Source organism: Scyliorhinus canicula, chromosome 11 (genome assembly GCF_902713615.1).
Source record: "Scyliorhinus canicula chromosome 11, sScyCan1.1, whole genome shotgun sequence".
Taxonomy (NCBI): Eukaryota; Metazoa; Chordata; class Chondrichthyes; order Carcharhiniformes; family Scyliorhinidae; genus Scyliorhinus; species Scyliorhinus canicula.
The window spans coordinates 96,147,892-96,170,538 of record NC_052156.1 but is presented as its reverse complement, the minus strand read 5'-3'; the positions used below and the strand labels follow the sequence as shown (position 1 = coordinate 96,170,538).

General features: G+C 48.6%; 1 protein-coding gene across 5 annotated transcripts in view; it reads right to left on the bottom strand.

Moving 5' to 3' along the window:
- Nucleotides 1-1,009: 1,009 nt before the first annotated feature.
- Nucleotides 1,010-22,647, bottom strand: part of nr2c2 (nuclear receptor subfamily 2, group C, member 2) — a 413,970-nt gene continuing 392,332 nt past the window's right edge. For all 5 annotated transcript variants that reach the window (XM_038810866.1, XM_038810865.1, XM_038810869.1 and 2 more), the window contains 2 exons: nucleotides 4,442-4,547; nucleotides 1,010-3,191 (listed from right to left, as the gene is read on the bottom strand). In XM_038810866.1, coding sequence (XP_038666794.1) covers nucleotides 3,017-3,191; nucleotides 4,442-4,547 — 281 coding nt within the window. In that variant the 3' untranslated portion in view covers nucleotides 1,010-3,016. The remainder of the gene's footprint in view (nucleotides 3,192-4,441; nucleotides 4,548-22,647) is intronic.

Below are 22,647 nucleotides of genomic sequence, written 5' to 3'. Positions count from 1 at the left end.
AGGACCAGTGACCGTCCTGTCCGAGACCAGTGACCATCAGTGACCATCCTGTTGGAGACCAGTGACTGTCCTGTCCGAGACCAGAGACCGTCCTGTCCGAGACCAGAGACCGTCCTGTCCGAGACCAGAGACCGTCCTGTCCGAGACCAGTGACCGTCCTGTCCGAGACCAGAGACCGTCCTGTCCGAGACCAGTGACCGTCCTGTCCGAGACCAGAGACCGTCCTGTCCGAGACCAGTGACAGTCCTGTCCGAGACCAGTGACCGTCCTGTCCGAGACCAGTGACCATCAGTGACCATCCTGTTGGAGACCAGTGACTGTCCTGTCCGAGACCAGAGACCGTCCTGTCCGAGACCAGAGACCGTCCTGTCCGAGACCAGGACGACCATCCTGTCCGAGACCAGTGACCGTCCTGTCCGAGACCAGAGACCGTCCTGTCCGAGACCAGTGACCATCCTGTTGGAGACCAGTGACAGTCCTGTCCGAGACCAGTGACCGTCCTGTCCGAGACCAGAGACCGTCCTGTCCGAGACCAGTGACCGACCTGTCCGAGACCAGAGACCGTCCTGTCCGAGACCAGTGACCGACCTGTCCGAGACCAGAGGACCGTCCTGTCCGAGACCAGTGACCGTCCTGTCCGAGACCAGTGACAGTCCTGTCCGAGACCAGTGACCGTCCTGTCCGAGACCAGTGACCATCAGTGACCATCCTGTTGGAGACCAGTGACCGTCCTGTCCGAGACCAGAGACCGTCCTGTCCGAGACCAGTGACAGTCCTGTCCGAGACCAGTGACCGTCCTGTCCGAGACCAGAGACCGTCCTGTCCGAGACCAGTGACAGTCCTGTCCGAGACCAGTGACAGTCCTGTCCGAGACCAGTGACAGTCCTGTCCGAGACCAGTGACAGTCCTGTCCGAGACCAATGACTATCCGATCTGAGTCCAAGGGTAGCACTCCATTTGAGTAAGAGGAAGGGACATGCACATTGTAACCCAACAATGGGAGCAGGTATGGAAGGAAATGGTTGACTTTAATAGTAAAACCTTTCAAAGGCAGGAGGTCTTTGCAACAAAGCAGGATGCAACATTCAGAGAGCATTTAATGAAATGCACCTCCATGCATTGCTACATTCTATGTACAAAAACAATGCAGTTCCTCATCATGATTAAATATAAAATTTCGATTTTAAAAAGGATCATGCAATTATTTTCATGAAATCACATTTACAAAGGTGATTTCACAAAAAGTTGACAAAGGAACAATGTAGGTCTGCCAACACAGCAGACACAAACACTCACCTAGAAATTACAATAATTATTTGCTAGAATACATTGTCTGTGGACAACCTATAGAGTGCATTCTGCATTGCACCGGCCCAGGCAATAGCTCACTTCTTACTTTGAACTTCAATTACTACCAAGGATAAAATTGCATTAAAAATAACATCCTCTTTATAGGGTTTTTCTCACCCAAAAAAGCAAATTTTTCAATCTAATTTGAAACAACAAAGTCAGGAATATGAATAAACCATTTGAACAACACACATAAATGAATGAGACACAGACTGGTTTCAGATACAAGAAATGTCGAGCATGTAAAGGGCCACTGAGGGATAGGAGAGTGTGCAAACAGCAATGTGCACACTGAGTGACGAGCAGGTTCTGTATTGAACAGTGAAAATGGACAGCGAGTTTTTGCAGTAAGTATAGTAATCAGTGAGTATAATAAGCAGTGTGTGCAATGGGTAGGGGATGAAGTGAGGAGAGGGCAAGGTGCGTGGAGGGCGCTGCAAGGGGAACGTTCGGCGAGCAGAGGGAGGGTTATCCGGTGGACGCAGTGACCAGTGGGTACGGTGAGGGGAAAACGCAGTGAGAAGAGTGCTCTGAGCGGAGGGCACAGTGAGGAGGGCATGGTGAGCAGAGGGCGTGGTGAGTGGTGGATGCAGTGACCGGTGGTTACGGTGAAGGCGCAGTGAAGGGAGAGCTCAGAGCAGAGGATGCAGTGAGTGGTGAGGGCGGGTGCAGTGAGGGAATGCCAGGGTGAGAGGAGGGCACAGTGAGAGGCGGGTGCTGTGAGGCGGGTGCAGTGAGAGGCGGGTGCAGTGAGAGGCGGGCGCAGTGAGGGCAGGGCGGGTGCAGTGAGGAGATGCTGGCGTGAGGGCATGGATGGTGAGGGGAGGGCACAGTGAGAGGAGAATGCAGTGAGGGGAGGGTGGATTGAGGGAAGGGCTCAGGGAGGGATGACGCAGTGAGTGGTGACGTAGTGAGGGAAGGGCACAGTGAGGGATAGGTGCAGTGAGGGGTGGGCGCAGCAAGTGGTGGGGCAGTGAGGGGTGGGCGCAATGAGGGGTGACAGTGATGGTGTGGGTTGATGTAATGAGGAGTGACGCACTGAGGGGTGACGCAGTGAGGAGTGACGCAGTGAGGAGTAATGCAGTGAGGAGTAATGCAGTGAGGGTTGATGCAATGAGGAGTGACGCAGTGAGGAGTGACGCAATGAGGGGTGACGCAGTGAGGAGTGACGCAGTGAGGAGTGACGCAGTGAGGAGTGGCGCAGTGAGGAGTGGCGCAGTGAGGAGTGACGCAGTGAGGAGTGACGCAGTGAGGAGTGACGCAGTGAGGAGTGACGCAGTGAGGAGTGACGCAGTGAGGGTTGACGCAGTGAGGGGTGACGCAGTGAGGGGTGACGCAGTGAGGGGTGACGCAGTGAGGGGTGACAATGATGGTGTGGGTTGATGCAGTGAGGGGTGACGCAGTGAGGAGTGACGCAGTGAGGAGTAACGCAATGAGGGGTGAACGCAGTGAGGGTTGATGCAATGAGCAGTGACTGGTGACGCAGTGAGGGGTGAACGCAGTGAGGGGTGACGCAGTGAGGGGTAAATGCAGTGAGCAGTTCCAATAGTTCCCTTTCTGTTCATGCAGAACACTCGGTAATTTGCTCTCTTCCTCCCAGTCGCTACAGCTGCTCAGCTTGGTTAGGAGTCTGGTGTTTGGAGTCTGGAAGCTGAGCTGCACATTATCACGCTGATGAGCCAATGATCTGGCTGTTGTATTCTGCAGTTTCCATTCGCAGGATGTAAGGAATGATGCTGTCGATCTGAACATTTCCAATCAGGCCTGTAAAGAAGAGCTCCTCTGTGATGCTGGAATTCATCAATCGAAGAGCTGGGAGACGAAGCAGGATTCTGGCCAATCTGTCAAGTTAAATCAGTCCAATTTTATTAAAATTCTGTTGATGGTAATCTAATGATCATGATGGATAAAGTTTCACTTCGCCTCAATCGAGGTGAATGAGAATTTCTTGGTGAATCAATGAAAAGGGTTGAATAGTCTTGTCTTTACATATTTACACAGTATTGACACCCACCCATCTCTGCTCCCCACATTACACCAAAAATAATCATCAGGACTTTCCCTATTTTCAATCTTATATTGGACAAATAGCCTCACCACAATAGCCTTCCCTGCTTAATGCCAGATTACAGTGAAATCCCATTTCAGCTGCTCCTCTGTCTCTTCAGACAATCAAGAATGTGTGTTATAAGCAGGCTTACTGTATTTAAACAGCCCGTGTCACAGTGCAAAATAGTGGCATTGCGGCATGGTGGCGCAGAAGTTAGCATTGCTGTCTACGGCGCTGAGGACCCAGGTTCGATCCCCAGATCACTGTGTTGAGTTTGTATATTCTCTCGTTGTCTGCTTGGGTTTCATCCCCATAACCCAAATATGTGCAGGTTAGGTGGATTGGCCATGCTAAAATTGCCCCTTAATTGGAAAAAAAATAATTGGGTACTCTTAAAAAAAAGTGACATTGCAACATTTCCCCGTATCAGGTGATTAAAAAATTAACTTCTAATTAAGTTCTTTCATATCTACACATCAACTTGGGGTGACACAGTGGCAGTGGTTAGCACTGCTGTCTCACATCACCAGAGACTCGGGTTCAATTCCCATCTTGGGTAACTGCGTGGAGTTTGTACCTTCTCCCTGTGTCTCCGTGCGTTTCCTCTGGATGCTCCGGTTACCTCGCAAAGTCCAAAAAATGCGCAGTTGGATTGGCCATGATACAATTGCCCCCCGAGTGTGAAGGTTAGTTGGGGTTTTGGGGACAGAGTGGGGAAATGGGCTGAGATAGGGGGTGCTCGTTCAGAGGGTCGATGCAGACCTGATGGGCCGAATGACCTCCTTCTGTACTGTAGAGATTCCATGATTTTACCGGCCAGCTGACCTTTTCTTTGAATCTCTCATACATGCCATGAATAACAGATGAGGAGCTATTTCTTGACTAGCAGTTCCACAAATCGTATTGAGAGCAGAGCTGTTAACATTGAATTATCCCTGATACACTGTGAATTGAGGTGAAAGATGTTGTTGAAGGCTCACACAGATGCTGTGGTTGTAAGAATATGTGAAAGCTTGTAATTTGTTTGTAGCTAGGTCCTACCTGTAGCTATCTTCGGGATATGTTTTTTGCACATAATCCTGTAACTCCATCTGTGCTTTGTCTTGAAACTTTCCAATCTGACTCATATTACTGAGCCCTGGGTGATCTGAAGGAGAAGGGTACAAGGCAAGTCAATAATTCTATAAGAAACTCCTCTAACCTTTTGCAAAGGTTCTTTATTCCTAAAGTAGGACATTCACCTGTGAGAAGAGCATCAATAACAGTACAAGACAAGTCTGAAACAGTCAGTGTTCAAATGCAGCAAGACCTGGACAATATTTAGGTTAGGCTGACAAGTGCAAATAACATTCATGCTACATAAGTGCCAGGCAATGACCATCTCCAACAACCTTCACCCCTTGACAATTAATGGCATTACCATCGCTGAATCCCCCACAATCACAGTCTGCGTGGGTTTCCTCCAGGTGCTCCGGTTTCCTCCCACAGACCAAAGAATGGATTGGCCATGCTAAATTGTCCCTTAGTGTCTAAAATGTTAGGCGGGATTACTGGGTTTCGGGGATAGGGTGGAGGCGTGGATTTAAGTAGGGTGCTCTTTCCAAGGGCCGGTGCAGAGCTGATGGGCCATTCTCCTGCACTGTAAATTCTATGATAAATGAATAAAAGCAAAGGGCACAATACTAGAAAGTGTAAATTAACAGAAACCTTGATGTCTCTCTACATAAATCCTCAAAGGTGGCAGGGAACGTTTGAGATGATCATAGTGATAATTTTACAGCATGGAAAGAGGCCCTTTGGCTCATTGTGTCTGCAACAGCCATCAAGTACCTATCTATTCTAATCCCATTTTCCAGTACTTGGTCCGTAGCCTTCTATGCTATGGCGTACTTGCAGGAAACTGAGAGGACTAGATTGAGTGGACGTGGAGAGGATGTTTCCATTACTAGAACCAGAGGACACAATCTCAGATTAAAGGGACGATCCTCGAAAACTGAGGGGAAGAGGAATTTCTTCAGCCAGAAGGTGATGAATCTGTGAAACATGCTGCCACAGACGACTGTGCTTTTAAGACAGATAGTTAGGTTCTTGATTAATAATGGGATCAGGGTTAAGGGGAGAAGGCAGAAGAATGGGGATGAGAAACATATTAGCCATGATTGAATGGCTCATTAGTCAGCCATGCTGCCTATGCTTGATTAACCCTTGCCTCTCCAAGTATAGATTAATTCTGTCCCTCAAATTATTTCCAATAACTTCCCTATCACTGATGTTAGATTCACTGGCCTGTAATTTCCTGGTTTTTCCCTACTACACTTCTTAAATAATGGTACCACATTAGCTATCCTCCAGTCCTCTGAAACCCTCTCCTGTAGCCAGAGAGGATTTGAAAACTAGTGTCAGCTTGGGTCTTGGGTTTATAATTGCAGAAATAGAATATAATAACAAAATTATTTTTTCTAAAACCATTTTCAAAATCATTGGTTAGGCTTCAGGTGGAGTATTGGAGGTAATTGTGAGAATCATACTTCAGGAAAGGTGTAAATCACAGAATCCCTACAGTGCAGGAGGCCTGTACCGACCCTCCGAAAGAGCACCCTGCCTAGACCCACTCCCCGTAATCCCACCTAACCGTTGGACACTAATGGGCAATTTAGCATGGCCAGTCCACATAACCTGCAGATCTTTGGACTGTGGGAGGAAACTGGAGCACCCGGAGGAAACCCACGCAGGCATGGGGAAAATGTACAAACTCCACAGACAGTCACCCAAGGCCGGAATGGAACCTGGGTCTCCAGAGCTGTGAGGCAGCAGTGCTACAGTGCCACTGTGCTGCACTTTAGAAAGAGTGCAGAAGAGATTTTGCAGAATGTGACCAGCGATGAAGGCTTCAGTTATGAGGAGAGATTGGAAAATCTAGGGGCTGTTTATTTTGGAGGTGACCTGTGTTGTGGTCCAGGGTTTAGAGAACCCCAAAGTGTCTCATGGAGTTTACCTGACCCACAACTTTTAATAGATTGTGGTTATGAGGAGCACACGGGCCTACTTTACAGGTGTGATGCAACAGAGATCTACAGTACTTTTAAATTAAAACAATGTTTATTTATGAAAACAGTTATTTATAACCCACAGTAAACATCTTAATGACTATCAACACCAATAAATTCCCCAAAGAATACAGTACTCTATAAGTAACTCTTAACCTTTCCTTGCAACATCCATAAGACAAAAAAGAACCCTTTTACAGAAAGACATCAGGTTTAACTTCTCTACAGAAACAGGTATTATTTTTAAATCACCAAAGGATCTAGAGACAGTCTTTAGATGGCAGAGAGTGAGACTAATACACCTTCTTGCTGTGACTGCAGCTATACAGCTCTCAAAACAAAACTAAAACACACCCTGCAGCAGCTGATTGCTGTTATCGTGCGGGGCGCAGTGAGTGCTTGCTAAGGGGAGTAAATTTTTTTAAACTTACTGTTGGCGGTTTCCAGCTGAATCCGGTCGGAGTGAGGACAGAGTGACTGCTGGCTAAGTAGTAAAGATTTAAATAGTTTGCGCGGGCCCATAACAGCTGATTGCAGGGCGCAGTGGTTGCTGGTTAAGTGTTTTATTTTTGCCTGTATTTAAGTTGGGCGGTTCCAAAACCCCAGACACTACACTTGTAGTGTCCCCGACCCTTCCACCTCCTCTAACCTAAGGGGTTGAGTGAATATCAGGTAAGCTCTTTCTTTCTTTTTCTTGTTTTTATCCCCAAGTTATCTCGGGGAGGATGGCAGGGAAGGCAGTAAAATGTTCCTCCTGCAGAATGTTTGAGGTGAGGGACACCGTCAGTGTCCCTGCTGATTTCACCTGTGGGAAGTGCACCCATCTCCAGCTCCTCAGAAATCGCGTTAGGGAACTGGAGCTGGAGCGGATGAACTACGGATCATTCGGATGGCTAGAGGTGGTCATAGATAGTAGCTTCAGGGATGTGGTTACTCCGAAGAATCAAGATAGGTGGGTGACGGTGAGAGGGGCTGGGACGAAGCAGTCAGTGCAGGGATCCTCTGTGGTCGTTCCCCTCAGTAACAAGTATACCGCTTTGTATATTGTTGAGGGGGACGACCTACCAGGAGTAAGCCACGGTGAACGGATCTCCAGCACTGAGTTCGTCCCTGTGGCTCAGAAGGGAAGGAGGGAGAGCAGGAAAGCAATAGTTATTGGGGACTCGATAGTTAGAAGGACAGATAGACTGTTCTGTGGCAACGAAAGAGACACACGGGTGGTATGTTGCCTCCCGGGTGCCAGGGTCCATGACGTCTCGGACCATGTTTTCAGAATCCTTAAGGGGGAGGGGGAACAGTCACAAGTCGTGGTACACATCGGTACCAACGACATAGGTACGAGAGGGGACGTGGATTTAAAACACGAATTTAGGGAGCTAGGGTGGAAGCTGAGAGCCAGGACAAACCATGTTGTCATCTCTAGCTTGTTGCCAGTGCCACGTGCTAGCCAGTTAAGGAACAGGGGGAGGGTGCAGATAAACACGTGGCTGCAGGGATGGTGTAGGAAGGAGGGTTTCAGTTACGTGGATAATTGGAGCATATTCTGGGGAAGGTGGGACCTATACAGACAGGACGGTTTGCACCTGAACCAGAGGGGCACCAATATCTTGGGAGGGAAATTTGCTACGGCTCTTCGGGGGGGGGGGTTTAAACTAATTTGTCAGGGGGTTGGGAAAACGAGCTGTAGTCCAGAAGCCAGTGTTGAGAGTAGTGAGGAGTGAGGGTATCAAGGCTGCAGGCGTGTACTGGTAGACAGGAACATAGAACATAGAACAGTACAGCACAGAACAGGCCCTTCGGCTCTCGATGTTGTGCCGAGCATTGCCCGAAACCAAGATCAAGCTATCCCACTCCCTGTCATTTTGGGGTGCTCCATGTGCCTATCCAATAACCACTTGAAAGTTCCTAAAGTGTCCGACTCCACTATCACAGCAGGCAGTCCATTCCACAACCTAACTACTCTCTAAGTATAGAGCCTACCTCGGACATCCCTCCTATATCTCCCACCCTGAACCTTATAGTTATGCCCCCTTGTAACAGCTACATCCACCCGAGGAAATAGTCTCTGAACGTCCACTCTATCTATCCCCCTCATCATCTTATAAACCTCTATTAAGTCGCCTCTGTTCCTCCTCCGCTCCAAAGAGAAAAGCCCGATCTCCCTCAACCTTTCCTCATAAGACCTATCCTGCAAACCAGGCAGCATCCTGGTAAATCTCTTTTGCACCCTTTCCAATGCTTCCACATCCTTCCTATAGTGAGGTGACCAGAACTGCACACAATACTCCAAATGTGGTCTCACCAGGGTCATATATAGTTGCAGCATAACCCCACGGCTCTTAAACTCAAGCCCCCTGTTAATAAACGCTAACACACTATGAGCCTTCTTCACGGCTCGATCCACTTTCAGAGCTCTGTGGACAGATCTCTCTGTTCCTCCACATTCCTCAGAACCCTGCCGTTGACCCTGTAATCCGCAATCAAATTTTTTCTACCAAAATGAATCACCTCGCACTTATCAGGGTTAAACTCCATCTGCCATTTTTCAGCCCAGCTCTGCATCCTATCAATGTTTCTTTGCAGCCTACAACAGCCCTCCACCTCATCCACTACTCCACCAATCTTGGTGTCATCAGCAAATTTACTGACACATCCATCAGCCCCCTCCTCCAAGTCATTGATCAAAATCACAAATATCAGAGGACCCAGCACTGATCCCTGTGGTACACCGCTGGTAACTGGTCTCCAGTCTGAAAATTTTCAATCCACCACCACCCTCTGTCTTCTATGTGATAGCCAGTTACTTATCCAATTGGCGAAATTTTCCTCTATCCCACACCTCCTTACTTTCTTCATGAGCCGACCATGGGGAACCTTATCAAATGCCTTACTAAAATCGATGTATACAACATCAACTGCTCTACCTTCATCTACACACTTAGTTACCTCCTCAAATAATTCAATCAAATTTGTGAGGCAAGACTTACCCTTCACGAATCCGTGTTGACTATCCCGGATTAAGCTGCATCTTTCCAAATGGTCATGAATCCTATCCTTCAGGACCTTTTCCATTAACTTACCGACCACCAAAGTCAGACTAACTGGCCAATAATTACCAGGGTCATTCCTATTCCCTTACTTGAACAGAGGAACAACATTCGCCACTCTCCAGTCTTCTGGCACTATCCCTATGGACAGTGAGGACCCAAAGATCAAAGCCAAAGGCTCTGCAATCTCATCCCTTGTCTCCCAAAGAATCCTTGGATATATTCCATCTGGGACTTGTCGACCCTCAGGCTTTTCAAAATTGCTAATACATCCTTCCTCAGAACATCTACCTCCTCCAGCCTACCCGCCTGTATAACACTCTCATCCTCAAAAACATGGCCCCTCTCCTTGGTGAACACTGAAAGAAAGTATTCATTCAACGCCTTCTTCTGACTCCATGCACAAGTTCCCAACACTGTCCTTGACCGGCCCTAACCTCACCCTGGTCATTCTTTTATTTCCCACATAAGAGTAAAAAGCCTTGGGGTTTTCCTTGATCCGAGGTGCCAAGGACTTCTCATGCCCCCTCCTCGCTCTCCTAAGCCCTTTTTTTTTAGCTCATTCCTTGCTACCTTGTAACCCTCAAGCGACTCAACTGAACATTGTTTTCTCATCCTTACATACACTTCCTTTTTCCTCTTGACAAGACATTCAACCTCTTTTGTGAACCATGGTTCCCTCACACGGCCATTTCCTCCCTGCCTGACAGGGACATATCTATCAAGGATATGCAGTATTTGTTCCTTGAACAAACTCCACGTTTCATTTGTGCCTTTCCCTGACAGTTTCTGTTCCCATCTTATGCTCCCTAATTCTTGCCTAATCGTGCCATAATTACCCCTCCCCCAATTATAAACCTTGCCCTGCCCTATGGCCCGATCCCTCTCCATTGCAATAGTGAGAGAGGAGGGGGCATGAGAAGTCCTTGGCATCTCGGATCAAGGAAAACCCCAAGGCTTTTTACTCTTATGTGGGAAATAAAAGAATGACCAGGGCAGCACGGTAGCATGGTGGTTAGCATAAATGCTTCACAGCTCCAGGGTCCCAGGTTCGATTCCCGGCTGGGTCACTGTCTGTGTGGAGTCTGCACGTCCTCCCCCTGTGTGCGTGGGTTTCCTCCGGGTGCTCTGGTTTCCTCCCACAGTCCAAAGATGTGCGGGTTAGGTGGATTGGCCATGCTAAATTGCCCATAGTGTCCTAAAATGTAAGGTTAAGGGGGGGTTGTTGGGTTACGGGTATAGGGTGGATACGTGGGTTTGAGTAGGGTGATCATTGCTCGGCACAACATCGAGGGCCGAAGGTCCTGTTCTGTGCTGTACTGTTCTATGAAAGACACCGAATTGTGGTCAGTATCTCCAAAGTGCTCTCCCACAAACAAATCTAACACTTGGCCATGTTCATTACCCAGTACCAAATCCAATGTGGACCCCCCCTCTTGTCGGCCTATCCACATATTGTGTCAGGAAACACTCCTGCACACACTGTACAAAAACTGCCCCATCTGAACTGTTTGACCTATAGAGGTTCCAATCAATATTTGGAAAGTTAATGTCACCCATGACAACTACCCTGAGACCTCCACACCCATCCATAATCTGTTTTGCAATTTCTTCCTCCACATCTCTAATACTATTTGGGGGCCTATAGAAAACTCCTAACAATGTGACCGCTCCTTTCCTATTTCAAACTTCTGCCCAGATTACCTCAGTAGGCAGATCCCCTTCGAACTGCCTTTCTACAGCCATTAAACTATCCTTGATTAACAATGCTACTCCTCCACGTCTTTTACCACCTTCCCTACTCTTATTGAAACATCTATACCATGAACTTCCAACAACCATTCCTGTCCCTGTTCTAACCATGTCTCCGTAATGGCCGCAACATCGTAGTCCCAAGTACCAATCCATGCTCCAAGTTCACCTACCTTATTGCGGATGCTCCTTGCATTGAAGTAGACACACTTCAACCCATCTTCCCATCTTATGCTCCCTAATCCTTTCTGTCTGCTGGTCCACTCCTGCGACCTTGATACCCTCCTCAGTACCTCACTACTCTCAACACTGGCTTCTGGACTACAGCCCATTTTCCCAGCCCCCTGACAAATTAGTTTAAGGAAGGTGGAGAGCACTTTGGAGATAGTGACCACAATTCGGTGTCTTTCACTATTGCAATGGAGAGGGATAGGGCCATATGGCAGAACAAGGTTTATAATTGGGGGAGGGGTAATTATGATGCGATTAGGCAAGAATTAGGGAGCATAAGATGGGAAGATGGGTTGAAGTGTGTCTACTTCAATGCAAGGAGCATCTGGAATAAGGTAGGTGAACTTGGAGCGTGGATTGGTACCTGGGACTACGATGTTGTGGGCATTGCGGAGACATGGTTAGAACAGGGGGGTGGGTACCGGAGCAGTAGGTCAGAAGGTGAAAGCATTGGCGGAGTACTAGGGAATAGGGCCAGTATGGCTCTGAGGAAGAGCAGACAGGGAGGTGTAAACAGCGGTCTGGTGGCCTGAAGTGCATATGTTTTAATGCAAGAAGTATTACGGGTAAGGCAGATGAACTTAGAGCTTGGATTAGTACTTGGAACTATGATGTTGTTGCCATTACAGAGACCTGGTTGAGGGAAGGACAGGATTGTCAGCTAGACATTCCAGGATTTAGATGTTTCAGACGGGATAGAGGGGGATGTAAAAGGCGTGGCGGAGTTGCGCGACTGGTTAGGGAGAATATCACAGCTGTACTACGGGAGGACACCTCAGAGGGCAGCGAGGCTATATGGGTAGAGATCAGGAATAAGAAGGGTGCAGTCACAATGTTGGGGGTTTATTAGAGGCAGCTAGCGGGAGATAGAGGAGCAGATAGGTAGACAGATTTTGGAAAGGAGTACAAACAACAGGATTGTTGTGATGGGAGACTTCAACTTCCCCAATATTGACTGGAACTCACTTAGTGCTGGGGGCCTGGATGGGGCAGAGTTTGTAAGGAGCATCCAGGAGGGCTTCTTAAAACAATATGTAGACATATGTACTGGACCTGGTATTGGGGAATGAGCCCAGCCAGGTGGTAGAAGTTTCAGTAGGGGAGCATTTCGGGAACAGTGACCACAATTCAGTAAGTTTTAAAGTGCTGGTGGACAAGGATAAGAGTGGTCCTAGGGTGAATGTGCTAAATTGGGGGAAGGCTAATTTTAACAATATTTGGCGGGAACTGAAGAACCTAGATTGGGGGCGGATGTTTGAGGGTAAATCAACATCTGACATGTGGGAGGCTTTCAAGTGTCAGTTGAAAGGAATTCAGGACAGGCATGTTCCTGTGCGGAAGAAGGATAAATACAGCAAATTTCGAGAACCTTGGATAACGAGAGATAATGTAAGCCTCGTCAAAAAGGAAAAGGAGGCATTTGTCAGGGCTAGAAGGCTGGGAGCAGACGAAGCCTGTGTGGAATATAAGGAAAGTAGGAAGGAACTTAGGCAAGGAGTCAGTAGGGCTAGAAGAGGTCACGAAAAGTCATTGGCAAATAGGGTTAAGGAAAATCCCAAGGCTTTTTACACGTACATAAAAAGCAAGAGGGTAGCCAGGGAAACGGTTGGCCCACTGAAGGATAGGCAAGGGAATCTATGTGTGGAGCCAGAGGAAATGGGCGAGGTACTAAATGAATACTTTGCATCAGTATTCACCAGAGACGGAATTGGTGGATGTTGAGTCTGGAGCAGGGGGTGTAGATAGCTTGGGTCACATTGAGATCCAAAAAGATGAGGTCTTGGGTGTCTTGAAAAATAGCAAGGTAGATAAGGCCTGATGGGATCTACCCCAGAATACTGAAGGAGGCTAGAGAGGAAATTGCTGAGGCCTTGACAGAAATCTTTGGATCCTCACTGTCTTCAGGTGATGTCCCGGAGGACTGGAGAATAGCCCATTCTGTTTCTTTGTTAAGAAGGGTAGCAAGGATAACAAGGATAATCCTGGGAACTACAGGCTGGTGAGCCTTACATCAGAGGTAAGGAAATTACTGGAGGGAATTCTTCGTGACAGGATCTACTCCCATTTGGAAGCAAATGGACGTATTAGCGAGAGGCAGCATGGTTTTGTGAAGGGGCGGTCATGTCTCACTAACTTGATAGAGTTTTTCGAAGAGGTCACAAAGATAATTGATGCAGGTGAGGCAGTGGATGTTGTCTATATGGACTTCAGTAAGGCCTGGTACAAAAGGTGAAGTCACATGGGATCAGGGGTGAGCTGGCAAGGTGGATAGAAAACTGGCTTGGTCATAGAAGACTGTAGCAATGGAAGGATGCTTTTCTAATTGGAGGGCTGTGACTAGTGATGTTCCGCAGGGATCAGTGCTGGGACCTTTGCTGTTCGTAGTATATATAAATGATTTGGAGGAAAATGTAACTGGTCTGATTAGTAAGTTTGCAGACGATACAAATGTAGGTGGGATTGCAGATAGCAATGAAGACTGTCCGAGGATACAGCACGATTTAGATCATTTGGAGACTTGGGCGGAGAGATGGCAGATGAAGTTTAATCCGGACAAATGTGAGGTAATGCATTTTTGAAGGTCTAATGCAGGTAGGGAATATACAGTGAATGGTAAAACCCTCAAGTGTATTGAAAGTCAGAGAGATCTAGGTGTACAGGTCCACAGGTCACTGAAAGGGACAACACTGGTGGAGAAGCTAGTCAAGAAGGCATACGGCATGCTTGCCTTCATTGGCCGGGGCATTGAGTATAAGAATTGGCAAGTCATGTTGCAGCTGTGTTAGTTAGTTAGGCCACACTTGGAGTATAGTGTTCAATTCTGGTCGCCACACAGAAGGATGTGGTCAAGCAGCCAAGAGCCTCGGGATACACAGGCTCGGAGTCGCCGGTCGGTGTTGCAAGTGTCCGACGGCTTTAGAGAGGGTGCAGAAGTGGTTTACCAGGATGTTGCCTGGTATGGAGGGCATTAGCTATGAGGAGCGGTTGAATAAACTTGGTTTGTTCTCACTGGAATGACGGAGGTTGAGGGACGACCTGATGGAGGTCTACAAAATTATGAGGGGCATAGACAGGGTGGATAGTCAGAGGCTTTTTCCCAGGGTAGAGGGGTCAATTACTCGGGGGCATAGGTTTAAGGTGCAAGGGGCAAGGTTTAGAGATGTATGAGGCACGTTTTTTACACAGAGGGTAGTGGGTGCCTGGATCTCGCTGCCGGAGGAGGTGGTGGAAGCAGGGACGATAGTGACATTTAAGGGGCACCTTGACAAATACATGCAATAGATGGGAATATGGACCCAGGAAGTGTAGAAGATTTTAGTTTAGACAGGCAGCATGGTCGGCATGGGCTTGGAGGGCCGAAGGGCCTGTTCATCTGCTGTACTTTTCTTTGTTCTTTGGGAACAGAAATTGTCAGGGAAAGGCACAAATTAAAAGTGGAGCTTGTTCAAGGAACAAATACTGCGTGTCCTTGATATGTATGTCCCTGTCAGGCAGGCCGTTTGAGGGAACCATGGTTCACGAAAGAGGTCGAATGTTTTGTCAAGAGGAAAAAGGAAACGTATGTAAGGATGAGAAAACAAGGTTCAGTTGGGTCGCTTGAGGTTACAAGGTAGCAAAGAATGAGCTAAAAAAAGGGCTCAGGAGAGTGAGGAGGGGGCATGAGAAGTCCTTGGCGGGTCGGATCAAGGAAAACCCCAAGGCTTTTTACTCTTGTGAGAAATAAAAGAATGACCAGGCACTCTAGGTCCAGGACGGATAGGAGGCCGGCGGCGGCCAAAGTGCTGAGGGGGTTCATGGAGGGGTGGATCCTTGGAGATTCATGAGGCCGGGGGTTAGGGAATTTTCATTCTTCTCCCATGTCCACAAGGCTTACTCCCGGATTGACTTTTTTGTTTTGAGCAGGGCGCTGATTCCGAGGGTGGAAGTTGCGGAATACTCGGCGATAGCCATTTCAGACCACGCTCCGCGATGGGTAGACCTTGAGTTGGGGGAGGGGAGGGACCAACGTCCGATGTGGCGGTTAGAGGTGGGGCTGTTGTCAGACGAGGAGGTGTGCGGGCGGGTCCGGAGGTATATGGAGGAGTACCTAGAAATTAACGATAACGGGGAGGTGCAGGTGGGGGTGGTCTGGGAGGCGCTGAAGGCGGTGGTTAGGGGGGAGCTGATCTCCATCAGGGCACATAGGGAGAGGGGGGAGAAGAGGGAGAGGGAGAGGCTGGTGGAAGAGATGGTGAGGGTTGACAGGAGGTACGCGGAGGTCCCGGAGGAAGGGCTGTTGAGGAAGCGTCGTAGCCTCCAAGCGGAGTTTGATCTATTGACCACCAGGAAGGCGGAGGCGCAGTGGAGGAGGGCGCAGGGGGCGGTATAAGAATATGGGTAAAAGGCGGGTCGGATGCTGGCGCACCAGCTCCGGAAGCGGGAGGCGGCTAGGTAGATAGGGGGAGTTAGGGATGGAGGAGGGAATCTGGTACGAAGTGCGAGGGGCATCAACGGGGTGTTTAGGACTTTTTATGAGGAACTATACCGGTCAGTGCCCTCAGTGGAGGAGGGAGGGATGGATCGCTTTCTGGGCAAGCTAAGGTTTCCGAGAGTGGAGGAGGTGGTTGGGGGTTGGGGGCACCAGTTGGGTTGGAGGAGCTGGTTAATGTGATGGGGAACATGCAGACAGGGAAGGCCCGATGGGTTCCCGATTGAATTCTATAAGAAGTTTTCAGACCTACTGGGCTTGCTGCTAGTTAGGACCTTTAATGAGGCAAGGGGGGGGGGGGGGGGGGGGCTTTGCCCCCGACAATGTCTAGGGTGCTGATCTCACTGATCCTGAAGCGGGGTAAGGATCCCCTTCAGTGCGGGTCATATAGACCGATTTCGCTCCTGAATGTGGATGCAAAACTGCGAGCAAAGATATTGGCTAGGAGGGTGGAGGACGTCGTGCCGCAGGTCATACACGAGGATCAAATGGGTTTAGTGAAGGGGAGGCAATTGAATGTTAATGTACGGAGGCTTCTGAATGTCATAATGATGCTGGCAGTGGATGGAGAGGCGGAGATAGAGGCGGCGATGGATGCGGAGAAGGCCTTTGATAGGGTGGAGTGGGGATACTTTGGGGGGTGTTGAAAAGGTTCGGGTTTGGAGAGGGATTTATTAGGTGGGTGAGGCTGCTGTATGAAGCCCCGGTGGTGAGTGTGGTTACGAATGGGAGGAGGTCGGAGAATTTTCGACTGTACCGGGGGATGAGGCAGGGGTGATCCCCTGCTGTTTGCGCTGGCGATCGAACCCCTGGCCATGGCGCTGAGGGAGTCGAGGAACTGGAGAGGGATAGTGCGGGGGGGGGGAGGAGCATCGGCTGTCGTTGTATGCGGATGATTTATTGTTGTACGTGGCAGACCCTGTGGGGGGATGCCGGAGTTGATGAGGATTCCTGTGGAGTTCGGGGACTTCTCCGGGTATAAGCTCAACGTGGGGAAGAGTGAGCTGTTCATAGTGCATCCGGGGGACCAGGAGAAAGGGATTGGGGAGCTCCCGCTGAAAAGGGCGGAGAGGAGCTTCAGGTACCTGGGGGTCCAGATAGCCAGGACTGGGGGGCCCTGCACAGGCTCAACTTTACAAAGCTGGTGGAGCAGATGGAGGAGGAGTTTAGGAGGTGGGATGTGTTGCCACTCTCCCTAGCGGGCAGGATCCAGTCTGTCAAAATGACGGTGCTCCCGAGGTTTTTGTTCCTCTTCCAATGCCTCCTATCATGATTCCGAAGGCTTTCTTTAGGAGGGTCAACAGGAATACTATGGGGTTTGTGTGGGCGCAGAAGACCCCAAGGGTGAGGAGGGTGTTCCTGGAGCGGGGTAGGGATGTGGGGGGGTTGGTGTTGCCCAGCCTATGGGGGTACTACTGGGCCGCCAATGTGGCGATGATACGTAGGTGGGTGATGGAGGGGGAGGGGGTGGCATGGAAGAGGATGGAGGTGGCGTCCTGTGTGGGCACGAGCCTGGAGGCGTTGGTGACGGCGCCGTTGCCGCTCCACCCCAACAAGATATACTACGAGTCCGGTGGTGGTGGCTACCCTCAAAATTTGGGGGCAGTGGAGGCGGCATGGGGGGAGGTGAAGGCTTCAGTCTGGTCCCCGATACGGGGGAACAACCGGTTTGTACCAGGGAGGATGGATGGAGTGTTTCTGAGCTGGCACAGGGCAGGTATCAGGCGGATGGGGGACCTCTTTCCCGATAGGAAGTTTGCGACCCTAGAGGAGTTGGAGGGAAGGTTGGGCCTTCCCCCAGGGAACACCTTCAGATACATGCAGGTAAGGGCGTTTGTCAGGCGGCAGGTGGCAGAGTTTCCACTGTTGCCGCCAAGGGGGTTCAGGACAGGGTAGACAGGGACGTGGGTCGGTGAGGGGAGGATCACGGCAATCTACCAAGTGACACTGGAGGGGGAGGAGGCCTCGGTGGAAGAGCTGAAAGCGAAGTGGGAGGAGGAGGTGGGAGAGGAAATCAGTGAGGGGACGTGGGCGGATGCCATGGGAAGGGTGAATTCCTCCTCCTCCTGCGCGAAGCTCAGTTTAATTCAATTAAAGGTGCTGCATGGGGCGCACATGACTGGGGCTAGGCTGAACCGGTTCTTTGGGAGAGAGGACAGATGTGTCAGGTGTTCTGGGAGCTCAGCAAACCACACCCACATGTTTTTGGTGTGCCCTACGCTGGAGGGCTTTTGGAGGGGCGTCGCGGAGACGCTGTCAAGGGTGGTTGGGGTTGAGCCGGGCTGGGGGCTCGCAATTTTTGGGGTAGCAACGGAGCGGGGAGTGCAGGAGGTGAAAGAGGCTGGTAGCCCGGGGCAGGATTCTTTTGCAGTTGAAGGATGCGAGGCTCCCGGGCGTGGAATCCTGGATCGATGATACGGCTGGGTTTATCAAACTGGAGAGGGCCAAGTTTGCCCTAAGGGGGTCGGTGCAAGGGTTCTTCAGGCGGTGGCAACCGTTTCTAGACTTTCTGGTGGAGCTTTAGAGGATGGTCAATTTCAGCAGCAACCCGGGTTGGGGGTGGGTTTGTTTTTTTTTTCCTTTATTGGGTATGTGTATTGGTTCTCATGTTAATTATTTTTGTTAATTTATAGCTTCTGTATTGGGGGGGGGGGGGGGGTTTATTGTTTTTTCTCTTTTTCTTCTGTTTTTGTTGGTTAAAATTTGTTGAAAATTTGAATAAAAATTATTTAAAAAAAAAAGAATGACCAGTGGGAACGTGTGCATGGAGTCCGAAGAGATAGGAGAGGCATTGAATGAATACTTTTCTTCAGTGTTCACTAAGGAGATGGGCCATGTTTTTGAGGCTTATAGGCTGGAGGAAGTAGATGTTCTGAGGAAGGATGTATTAGCAATTTGAAAAAACTTGAGGGTCGACAAGTCCAGTGGGCCAGATGGAATATATCCTAGGATTCTTTGGGGGGCAAGGGATGAGATTTCAGAGCCTTTGGCTTTGATCTTTGGATCTCATTGTCCATGGGGATAGTGCCAGAGGACTGGAGAGTGGCGAATGTTGTTCCTCTGTTCAAGAAAGGGAATAGGAATGACCCTGGTAATTATAGGCCGGTTAGTCTTACTTCGGTGGTCGGTAAGTTAATGGAAAAGGTCCTGAAGGATAGGATTTATGACCATTTGGAAAGATGCAGATTAATCCGGGATAGTCAACACAAATTTGATTGAATTCTTTGAGGAGGTTACTAGATGAAGGTAGAGCAGTTGATGTCGTATACGTCGATTTTAGTAAGGCATTTGACCATGGTTCCCCATGGTCGGCTCATGAAGAAAGTAAGGAGGTGTGGGATAGAGGGAAATTTGGCCAATTGGATAAGTAACTGGCTATCACATAGAAGACAGGGTGGTGGTGGATGGAAGATTTTCAGACTGGAGACCAGTTCCCAGCGGTGTACCACAGGGATCAGTGCTGAGTCCTCTGCTATTTGTGATTTTTATCAATGACTTGGAGGATGGGGCTGAAGGGTCGGTCAGTAAATTTGCTGATTTGCTGATCAGTGGATGAGGTGAAGGGCTGTTGTAGGCTGCAAAAAGACATTTATAGGATGCAGAGCTGAGCTGAAAAATGGCAGATGGAGTTTAACCGTGATAAGTGCGAGGTGATTCATTTTGGTAGAAAAAATTTGAATGAGGATTACAGGGTAGGGATCTGAGGAATGTCGAGGAACAGAGAGATCTTGGGGTTCATCTCCACAGAACTCTGAAGGTTGCCACTCAATTGGACAGAGCCATGAAGAAGGCCTATAGTTTATTAACAGGGGGCTTGAGTTTTAGAGCCGTGGGGTTATGCCGCAACTGTACATGACCCTGGTGAGACCACATTTGGAGTATTGTGTGCAGTTCTGGTCACCTCACTATAGGAAGGATGTGGAAGCATTGGAAAGGGTGCAAAGAATATTTACCAGGATGCTGCCTTGTTTGGAGGATAGGTCTTATGAGGAAAGGTTGAGGGAGCTAGGGTTTTTCCTCTTTGGATGAGAGGTGACTTAATAGAGGTTCATATCGAGGGGCAGCAGGGTAGCATGGTGGTTAGCATAAATGCTTCACAGCTCCAGGGTCCCAGGTTCGATTCCCGGCTGGGTCACTGTTTGTGTGGAGTCTGCACGTCCTCCCCCTGTGTGCGTGGGTTTCCTCCGGGTGCTCCGGTTTCCTCCCACAGTCCAAAGATGTGCGGGTTAGGTGGATTGGCCATGCTAAATTGCCCGTAGTGTCCTAATAAAAGTAAGGTTAAGGGGGGGGTTGTTGGGTTACGGGTATAGGGTGGATACGTGGGTTTGAGTAGGGTGATCATGGCTCGGCACAACATTGAGGGCCGAAGGGCCTGTTCTGTGCTGTACTGTTCTATAAGATGATGAGGGGGATAGATAGAGTGGACGTTCAGAGACTATTTCCTCGGGTGGATGTAGCTGTTACAAGGGGGAATAACTTTTAGATTCGGGGTGGGAGTGGTTAGGGTGTGGAATGAACTGCCTGCTGTGATAGTGGAGTCGGACACTTCAGGAACTTTCAAGCCGTTATTGGATAGGCAGATGGTGCACTACAGAATGACAGGGAGTGGGATAGCTTGATCTTGGTTTCGGACAAGGCTCGGCACAACATCGAGGACCGAAGGGCCTGTTCTGTGCTGTACTGTTCTATGTTCAGACAGCCCAAAGTGAAAGTAAAAGCAGACAGACAGCCCAGCTCTGACATCACTGATAAACACGCATTTCTTAAAGGTACATCCACTACATCTATTCTATAAACACACATTTCTTAAAGGTACTCTCACATGACACCTGATAAAACATTTCAACATGATGAGAGTTAATAGAGAAAGAATATTCTCTCTGGTGAATGAGCTAATAACCTGGTAGATTTTAAATAATTGACATGGGAAATAGGATAACTTTTCCATTAGGAATCTGGATGGTACACCTGTAAAGTCATGAAAGGTGATTGGATAAGTAAGAAATTGTAAAAGGAAGTTGGACAGGACCTTGAGGATGATTAACTTACAGGACTACAGACAATAAGTGGGGAAGAGGAACTATATACAGTGCTCTTTCAAAAATATGGCAGAGTGTTCCTATTGATTCCCTTAATTCCCACTTATTTTGATTTGTGGTTATCATTTTGATCCATTCGCGTTTAATGGACCTTCAAGTCGAGATGAAGTGAGCAACTGAAAAGTTTCAAAATTGTATACTCAGCTATCTTTTGCATGGCAGAGCTCAGACTTTTTTGGCACCTGAGAGATCGGAGGGATTTGATTGGTTTGATGATGGCCAATAAATTAGCCAAAGGCTGTATTCTGCCCAGCGACAGGGGGTGAGATAGTATTCAGAGGATTCTGGAAGTGTGAGTCGGATCTTGGATACTAAGAGAAGTGAAAACCATTACAGACTGAGAGAACAAAAGATAAATATGGGATGTTTAGGGAGCCTTGGATAACGAGGGATATTGTGAACCTCGTCAAAAAGAAAAAGGAGGCTTTGGTACAGTCTAGAAGGATGGCGACAGTCAAAACCCTTCAGGAGTATAAAGAAAGTAGGAAGGTACTTAAGCGGAAAATTAGGATGGCTAGGAGGGGTCATGAAAAATCCTTGGCAAGTAGGATTAAGGTGAATCCCAAAACTTTTTATTCATGTGTAAAAGCACGAGGGTGACCAGGGAACGAATTGGATCACTTAAGGACAGTGGGGGGAAGCCCTGTGTTGAGCCAGAGGAAATGGACGAGGTACTAAACTTTGCATCAGTGTTCACCAAAGAAAAGGACTTTGTGGAAGATGATTCTTGGGTAGGATGTGGGGGCAGTCTGGGTCACGTTGACGTCGAAAAGATATTAAGGTAGACACGTCTCCTGGGCCGGATGGGATTTACCCCAGAATAGTGAGGGAAACAAGGGAAGAAATTGCTGGCGCCTTGACTGACATCTTTGTGTCCTCATTGGCTGCAGATGAGGTCACTGGAGAATAGCTAATGTAGTATGGCTGTTTAAAAAAGGTAGCAGGGATAATTCTGGAAACTATAGGCTGGTGAGCCTCACAAAAATGATCAGGTACAGGATTTATACCCATCTGGAAACAAATGGACTCATTAGCAATAGACAGCATGGTTTTGTGAAGGGGAAGTTGGGCCTCACTAACGTGATCAAGTTTTTTGAGGAGGTGACAAAGATGATTGATGAGGGGGGAGGGCGGTGGATGGTGTTTACATGGACTTCAGTAAAGCCTTTGACAAGGTGCCTCATGGCAGACTGGTACAAAAGGTGAAGTCATACGGCATCAGAGATGAGGTGGTAAGATGGAAAGATGGGCTGGCTCGGTCATAGAGGTAGCAGTAGCAGTAGAAGGGTGTTTTTCTGAATGGAATGTTGTGACTAGTTGCGTTCCACAAGGATCTGTGCTGGGGCCTCTGTTGTTTGTAGTATACATAAATGACTTGGAGGAAAATGTAGCCAGGCTGATTAGTTTGCAGATGACACCAAGGTCGGTGGAGTGGCAGATAGTGTTGAGGATTGTCAGAGGGTACAGCAGAACATAGATAGGATGGAGATGTGAGAAGTGAAGTGACAAATTGAGTTTAATCCAGACAAATCTGATGTAATGCATTTTGGTAAGTCTAACATAGAGGGGAAATATACCGTAAACGGCAAAACTCTTTGGAATA